The following is a 9277-nucleotide window of genomic DNA, read 5'->3' as shown; positions in this document are numbered from 1 at the left end:
GAAGGGAGAGCTGTTGCTGGGAACGAAGGAGAAGCTTCCTACGCTGTTTTTTCCACCGTTTTATCAACCCAATCTTCCTGTAAAAGAGGTGAGTGCTTGACCATGGTTGATCTAAGCATGAGATCTCTTTTGTTTGGGTGTTTCTTTGTTGCTTGTGGTGTTTACTTGCTTGGGTTCGTTGTTTTCGTGTTTCCCATAGGTTCCCGAGAGGTTTGGGTGAGTTTGAGACGGTTTTGAGACGAATTGAAACGGAGGATCAACATTCGTGTTTGCGCAGATCGTGTCTGCAGAAGAGGCATCGATCGACACCTTGTAGCATCGGTCGACACCAGGTTGTAAGGCATCGATCGACACCTTGTAGCATCGGTCGACACCAGGTTTTCTTAGCATCGATCGACACCGACTTAGCGTCGGTCGACACCAGTCTCATCCGAGACTTGTTTTCCTGGTTTGATGTATTGCTTGTGTTTTGTTTGCTTGCTTAAACATGAGGGTCTCATATGCTTGTGTGTATAACCTAGTAGATGGGAGGATGGCCTCACTAAGTATTTATGATAATACTTACGCATCTCAATTGTTGTTTGGGGTGTGCAGGTATGTGACGTTGAATCATTGCGATGAGGAGGAGGATGATCTAGGGTCTTGTTTGTGTGTTATTGGAGTTATTGGATATATTGTTGGAACCTTGGTTAATGTTATGTTAGGTTGCTGTATAGAATGGTTAGAAATTTTATTGTATTGGTTTTGCATTATTGATATGTTTCCGCTGTGCATGTTATTGGATGTTTGTTTATTATTGGTTGGTTAGTGTGTGTGGGTTGGTTTGTTTAATTAAGTAGTATGGGATGCTTAATGATATATTGTATTTAATTATAAAAAAAAAGGTCGGGTTGTTTCAATTCACCTCTTATAAAATATGGAAATAAAATCTGTATACATTATTATAAAATTAAAAACTTAAACCGTTCTTTTATAAATCCAAACCGATATATAATTTCATTCTAATTGTAAAATCTAAACCCTAACCATCTCATTTGTAAACCCAAACCGACATATAATTTCGTTCTAATTGTAAATTCTAAACCCTAACCATCTCATTTGTAAACTCAAACTGACATATAATTTCGTTCTAATTGTAAAATCTAAACCCTAACTATCTCATTTGTAAACCCAAACCGACAAATAATTTTGTTCTAATTGTAAAATATAAACCCTAATTTTCATTTATAAACCCAAACCGATATATAACCTCGTTTAATTGTAAAATCTAAACCAAGTCAATATTTAACTTTCCTTAAATAAAAGTATACAGAATTTGTTTCCTTAATTTTTTTACTTTTTAATTTAATTTTGATTTATTTTTAAATAAAATATTAAATAGAACAATTTGATTGGTTGAGAGAGGAGGGGGTGAATACAAATCAAATTGTTCTATATTTGAGTCATACAATTTGAGTCACATGCCTGGGTTGAAGGTCTTTTAATGGAATTATACTCATATTATTTAATGGTAGGTAGGAGAGTTGAAAGGTGTTTAGAGTGATATATGGAAATATTGACCATATATAGAAGGAGGCAATTTTTGAATATTATAAATATAGGGGTAACATAAGGAAAATAGTTTATTCCCCCATGAACTATTTTATTTTATCGCATTTATATATGAAACTTTTAACTGTGCTTATTCCTCCATTAACTAAGACAAAATTTGAATATCCTACATGAATTATACAAATCCGGTGAAAACTACAAATCGTTAGACGGTGTTACTGTGCCGTTAACGGATGCTGACTAGGACGAAACGTCAATTATAAAACTACTGCGTTTTGCACATAACAAAAAACCACTAAAACAGAACGACGTCGTTTTTTGCTTCGGGGATTTTTATTTAATTTAGATTCTTCTTTCTTCAAAATAACAAATCGATTTTATTAATAAGGATCTGGAAAATTTTAAGTGCTCCGAAAACGTCATTCTCAACAAGAAAGAGAGACAATAGAAGAGGATAAAAGCAAGTAAATTACCGATTTTGATAGAAGTAAATCGAATACACAGCCTGTCACAACCACGTATTCCATCTTCTTCCTCCGATTTTTTTTTTTAAATGGTGGTGTTGGGTTTGATTTAGTCTTTGGTCAATTCAGTTTACGAATAAGTTCTGATTGATTGGGAGTCAATTAGTGGACCAAGTTTACGGTTTGTTTCTGTTTGTTTCTTGCCATTTATGATTCACGTTGTTGTAAGAAGATTGACTCTAAAAGAAAAGAAAAGAAAAAATAAAAGTTTCAGCTATAGACTATAGTTACGTGTTTCTGCGTTTTGACTTAAGTCAAGCGCTGCGTTTTGGGTTAGGGGAAACCCTTAAGTCGACTTTTGTGTCTCATTCGGCGAGTTTGGCCGTTTTTGAGAGAGAACGAAAGAGAGAAAGAGTTCTTGAGAGTTTCTAGTGATTTTGGGCGTTTCTTGGTGAGATCTGTAGCTGGGATCGTTGTAGAAGCTTCCTAGAAGCTTGTTCTTGATTGTTTGACGTTCAATTTCTTCTGTGGCAAAGGTAAGTGCATGACCATGGCTTATCTAAGCTAGAGGAACCTTTAACTTGCTTGATTTGTGTTGTTAGACTTGTTAGATTGTCGATATGGACGTTCTTTCTTGTGGCTTGGGAATGAGTTTCTGTGGTTGTAGGAACGAAATCCGGCGAGAAGCTTCGGGGAAATCACGGTGCTCGGCGTTGCGTCGATCGATGCATTGCTTGCGTCGATCGATGCATTGCTTGCATCGGTCGATGCAAGTGCGAGGACGGCGCGTAAACTTTAGGGTTTTCGTGTTGCGTCGAGCATGCGTCGGTCGATGCAGATTGGGTATTGGTCGATGCAAGTTGCACTTGCATCGGTCGATGCATGTTTGCATCGGTCGATGCCGAGTCCTGGTTCTTTGATTGTTGTGCGTTGATTGTTGTGTGTGGTTATTGGTACTCTATTGCTTATGTGTATAGCCCAGTAGATGGGAGGATTGCCTTACTGAGTGTTTGTAAAATACTCATGCATTGCAATATGTGTTTGTGGTGCAGGTAAAGGCAAAGTGTGATCGTGGAATCAAGGCGATGAAGAGGAGGATGTTCTAGGGACTCGGTTTTGTGTTGTCTGGCATTGCTAGGTTACTAGAGTTGGGTCGTTAGAACATTGCTAGGTTGCTGGTTCTATGATTTATGTTGTTTTGGTTATTGATCATGTTGAATATTGTTATATTTTACTATTGGATTATATTTGGATATTGGTATTGTTTTCCGCTGTTGGTTGTGTGTGGTTAGGTGCCTAGTGGGTATGGGACCACTAGTTGTAGTTTATATTTTTATATTATATTTATTATTTATTATTTATTAAAAAAAAAGGTCGGTCGTTTCAGGAATAAAAATCCCCATTCATAAAACGACGTCATTTTTTTCTGGTGTTTAATCGAATTATGCAACCCGCAGTCATTTTATAGTTGACCTGTCGTCCTAGTCAGCTTCTATTAACGGCACAGTAACACCGTCTAACGATTTGTGGTTTTTCACTGGATTTATATAGTTCATGTAGGATATTCAAATTTTGTTTTAGTTAATGGAGGAATAGACACAATTAAAAGTTTCATGTATGAATGCGATAAAGTAACATAGTTCATGGGAGAATATGCCGTTTTCCCGAGTAACATACGAATTAATAATTGGGGTGACAATAAATATTGGTGGTATTGATTTTTGAATATAATTGTCCCATATTTCTGTTTTTTTTTTTTTAAGTAGAAAGAGAGCAAAAAGAGCACGTTGGTACTTGCAACTCCAGTTCGGCAGATGGGTGTTTGCACCTCCAGGTTGGTACGTAGGTGGTTTTGCTTAATATTACTTGTGCGTAATTCTGTTCTCTTTTTCTAATCTCTATCTAGATTTTGTTTGCCAATCCGTAATTCTATCCATACAAAAGGACTGAGTGGCTAAGTCAATGAAAAAAAAAAAGGCTTTGATTGGTGATTTTTTAAGTTGTTACTTTATGTTGAAAATCTTTTATTCAAGAAGAAAAAGACGATCGTTGATGATGGTAAACGAATCATCAGTTGACAGCGGTTTTATGTTGTCGAAAATGTTGTAATCTATTTATTCGTTTCCAAAAATTTGAATTTTAATATTCATTTTTGGTTTCATAATAAATTTTAATTTGATATTTTAGATAGTCTATATCAATAACTGATTGTTTATTTTTGCTTGATGTTAAAATTAGGTATTACATGCTAAAATTGATACTGAATTCCGAAATTGATACTTAATATATGAAAACTAATATTCTGAATTTATTTATCGCATATATTATATCCCTTATATAAAATACTAAAAAATTATGAGTTCTCAGTAATCAGTATATTCAAATATAAAGAAAAGAAAAAAGCAACTCATTCTTATTTATACTGTTTTTATTCATTACAACAAGAGAAGGCCTATCAAATGGAACTTGATATTGCCGTGGTTCACAAACATACAAAGTATTAGAGGGAAACCTGAGGAACTGGTATATAGCTGTTAGGCATTTTACCATTAGCGCGGTTTAATTTCTCGATAGAAATTTCATCACTAGCTGTTACTAATGCCTTTATATCAGCATCCGTGATTCTCTGAAAAAATTTAACAAATTGAAACCAGTTTACGAGTAAGATTTCTATTTCTAAAAATGTATATTTAGTTTGTCTTTTACATTCTTGTATAATATATAATTAAGTTTGTAAGCTAAAACCGTAATGTATGTGCATAAAAACCTTTTTATGTTTGGTTAAATCCCTGAACCGTGAGAAGACGTCGTTCAATTTCTCGTCATCGAGTTCATATCCCAACTGTGAATAGAAAAACACATAGGTATGACTTATCAAATATTTATCCCTAAGAAGAGTCATCTGGTATGTACAGTTGTATCATATGTGTATATAATATATGATCGGTTACATTACTCAAGATTAATGACATTACGATATCACAAGGTATACCTCTTTCAGCCGATCTTTCACTGCATGACGTCCATTGCACATTTCCAAAGTTGTTAATAAATAAATAAGACAAAATAACAAAATGGTGCTAAAAAATTTCTCCTTTCATAGAATAATTACCTAAGTTTTCCAAGAACAATGCCGGAATTTTCAGATTTAACGACCCCAACATCTTCTGGTGATAAGATCTCATACGTACTCCGATTTTTCAATATTCCATCCTATGAAATATTCGAACAATAGTCATATTAATCAATTCGATCTGACATTATTTATCATCATTTTGATATAAGAGTACATATAAACTAAAATAAGGAACCTGGTGAATGCCGCTCTCATGGACAAAACAGTTGGCTCCAACGATCGGTTTATGTGGTTGAACATACAAGCCCGTATATTCTTGAACCTGCTCAACAGTTGTACACATATTTTTTGTTAATATTTATCAAGACCATAATAACTAGCATCATTATCTTGATATATATGTATACTGTATATATATATATATAACATGTGTATAAAGAAAGTTTTCGATAAAGAAAAAGAATCTGCAAAGAAAATTACCATCTTGCTTGTAGCCATAATTTCCGGGGTGTCTATGTTTGTGTAAACACCATCTAGTACATATGCTCCTCGGCATTTCATAGCCATCACGACCTACATATACGATATAAATAAATTCTCACGTCGATGATGATGATGATCATGATATATAATGGTGGTGATGTGATTATGGTGATGAACTGATGATGATACCTCTTCAAGAGACGCATTCCCACTTCTTTCACCAATTCCGTTTATCGTTACTTCGACTTGTCTTGCTCCCGCACGTATACCCTATACAGATCATTGTAAACTCGTTGTTTCTTTTTTTTTTTTTGACCTAAACTCGTTGTTTCTTTTTATGTTTATATTTTTGTCACATTGACAATTAGTGAATGGAAATATATATCTAACGCAGATCCACACACACAAAAGGAGAATTAGTTACGTACGGCAATTGAGTTGGCGGTAGCAAGACCAAGGTCGTTGTGACAATGAACACTAAAGACAATATCATTAATTCCAGGAGTGTTTGCTTTGAGATAGGTCACGAGTTCTCCGTATTCATGTGGCATGTTGATTCCAACTGTATCTGCGACGTTCACCACCGTAGCACCCGCTTTGATCGATTCTCCTAGAATCTTGCATAGAAAGTCCTTGTCCGACCTGAATTACACTAGTATTATAAAATCAATTTATGACATGCATGATTAAATATGTTAATATCACAATTCACAAGTCACACAAAATCCCTACTATATCTACAAGGTTTCATATGTTTGATCTACGCGTTTACTCCATGTGAAAACCGTTTTTAAAAAGTTACATTTTGAAAGAAAATACTTTTTTTGTTATGAATTATTCTTATAAAATATGAACCCAAACGTCAACGCCAACATATATAGGACTACTAACATAAGGTTAATACAAACTAAACGTAAAACTAGACGAACGCAGGCAAAACAATTGAGATATATTATAAAGTTTTTAAGATTTTTGACCTGCCGCCATCTTCGCAACCAAGTTGAATGTCATTGAAGCCCAAGCTTTTGGCGAACCTAACACTACTCGCAGCCATTTCGATCACTTCTTCTTTAGTCTTTTTCAACTTATATTTCATGTGAATGTCACTAGTAGATGTAAATATGAGTATCCTCGGCCTCTTCGCGTACTTCACTGCCTCCCAAGCGGCCTCAATATCTCTAGGTTTGCTTCGTGCGATGGCACATATCACGGGGACGTAGCCTGTTTCCTCATCCACCTAAGTGAAATAATAATATAATAGTTTATTTTCTTTGCGGTCAATTTTGAACTTTTACTTAATTTATGTTTGTAATTTCTGTGAGCAGACCTAAGTTTCCTACTCAGAGTCACATGTATATATTATATATTAGTATTATGTCATTTACACCAAAAAAAAAAATATTAGTATTAAGTCACTTCTTGTTTCTAATATACTTGGGAATCTAAATTATAACACTAAATAAGGTCAGCTACATGGCACGCTCAAATTAAATAAAGCGCCATTGTGCTTTCTAAAAACTTGGTTAGCTAAAAAAACTAAAACAAGAAACAAATGGTAGAAGTTTTTTCTTTTTTCTTTTTTGGACAAACACATGACAAACAAATGGTAGAAAAAGGGTGAAATTAACTGCAAAATAGCAAAGACAAAAAAAGAATGCAACTAATCCACCAACAACCTAGTGTCTCCATCTTGTTCATTAGCCGCCTCTAAAAAGTTTCTAAAGACAGAATTTTGTTTAATCTTTGATTTGGGCCTCAAATTAAAAAAAAAAAAAAAACAAAACAAAAAAAAATCGAGGATCTTGTGCATTTACGGACCTTGCACACCCTTAGAACCGGCCCTCATTAACCACAAAAATAAAATCCGCATTTTTAAATAAAGGAAATAAAGAAAGAACCTCATTTCCCACGGTCTTGGCGATGGTTCTAACGGTTTCAAGCTCTTCTTCAGACGACCCCGGAAAACCGACTTCCATGATGTCTACTCGGAGTTTAGCGAGCTGCCTGGCAATCTCTAGCTTCTGAGGAGGAGTAAGGGATCCACCGGGAGCTTGTTCACCGTCACGTAGCGTTGTGTCAAATACACGCACACAGTTCTTGTCGGGGAGCTTGTTCGGTATGTACTCTGGCCACCGTTCCATAACGGGTTTGAGGTCAGTAGCATTAGTTTCAGTATTTCTGGACTCAGAGGAGCAACATGAGATTAACAAGCCCGGCTTCTTGTATGTTCGGGCCAGGCGGAGTGAGTGCATAAAAGACCGAAGGGGTAACACGGACCTGACGACCACGGTGGAGCCGGTGGTAGGGATTATACCCGAAGATGTCAGAAGTGAGGAAGCCATAACTATGGCGTACGTAGGAGAGAAAGGCTGAAAGACTTTGATTTTGATTTAGATAGTGAGGAAACTGTTTTGAATGGAGATGGAGTACAATATAAAATTATCTATATTTATAGGTAGAGTTTTTATTTATTTCTATTAGAAACATTTTGATGCCAAAAAAAGAAATATCTGATCTAGCGGAATGTGACTCAATGAAGCTTATCATTAGTTTTGTAATATTGTTTCTTAAAGCTAGAAAATGTTTCAAATTACATAACGCGTTTGGTAATCAAATAGAAAACGTTAAATGGTCAACATATTTAAAACCGGACGGGAAACCAACTCCGAATATTACTAGATGGCTCAATTTTTTTTTTAATATTACATTTTATATATTTAAATAATGAACAACATGATGATAAATTATATTTTACATATTTTATATATACATTTTATATAAAAAGTATATTAACAGGATAAATCTTCTATAAATTGTTTCATATGTATAAAAATTTATAGATAAATTGTGTTTGATCAAAAACAAAATATATATTTAAACGTGTAGATATCTATAAATTATAGACGTAGGAAATGGTAAGTTTGGTCATTTTGATATATTTGTACATGATAATATAATATATCACAATATTCTTTTGAAAAATGGAATTTAAATAATAAATTTTTATTAAAATATATTCTTAGCATAATAATTTATGTTAGTATTCTTGATATATCAACATTACCATATTAGATACTGTTGTAATAATTCTAATAAATAAAATAACGGATTGATATGACATAAAAATCACGTGGTATTGCACCTCCAGGTAGGTGATATATCGCATATGCTGATATTTGGACGTAGTTTACTATAGTTAAGTTCTGTAGTCATTATCTTGAAATAAAGTTTACAATATATAATGAAGTTTCTCTGTCAATTAGAAAGATAACAAAAACAAGTCCCACATAACATTTTCCACGTTTCATTGTCTTTAGAACAAAAAGGTAGGATTCTTCTTATATTCTATATTCTCCAGTCTCCACATGATCCTACTCTATCATAATATATACAATACACAATATGTCAGTTTTGGTTCATTTGATATATTTTAATTTTGAACATAAGAGCCTTCAATTCTACGATATTTCTGCATCTCACTAGTTTTATTTATAACCTAGTATGTCACTGGTTATTTCTTTCACTGGTTTAAATTAGATATTAAGGAGAATATATATAATGTTTTGTCTACTATTAAAACACAATTTTATTTTATGTGAATTGGTTTAAAATTTGGATTCAGAGTGACAAGGTGTAGGTAAAGACGTTTTTTTTTTTTTTTTTGAGAAAATATTCATATTAGGCTGTGAGAATTTGGTTCAAA

The 9277-nt window shown here is 33.9% G+C and overlaps 1 protein-coding gene across 2 annotated transcripts; it reads right to left on the bottom strand.

The window, feature by feature from the left end:
- On the bottom strand, positions 4404-8006 carry LOC104770650 (methylthioalkylmalate synthase 2, chloroplastic). Of its 2 annotated transcripts, none has more exons than XR_764595.2 (10): positions 7473-8006; positions 6552-6811; positions 6003-6216; positions 5764-5844; positions 5572-5664; positions 5327-5413; positions 5128-5228; positions 5008-5027; positions 4783-4857; positions 4404-4641 (listed from the first exon to the last, which is right to left on the bottom strand). XR_764595.2 is itself a non-coding variant. In XM_010495107.2 (10 exons), the coding sequence occupies exons 1-10, from the start codon at positions 7914-7916 to the stop codon at positions 4516-4518; spliced, it is 1515 nt and encodes a 504-aa protein (XP_010493409.1). In that variant the 5' UTR covers positions 7917-8006; the 3' UTR covers positions 4404-4515. The 2 variants fall into 2 exon arrangements, 1 of the variants encoding a protein (XP_010493409.1); XM_010495107.2 differs by having other exon boundaries at positions 5008-5041.

Source organism: Camelina sativa, chromosome 20 (genome assembly GCF_000633955.1).
Source record: "Camelina sativa cultivar DH55 chromosome 20, Cs, whole genome shotgun sequence".
Taxonomy (NCBI): Eukaryota; Viridiplantae; Streptophyta; class Magnoliopsida; order Brassicales; family Brassicaceae; genus Camelina; species Camelina sativa.
Note: the sequence above shows the minus strand (reverse complement) of the source record. Positions and strands in the feature narration are given on the sequence as shown.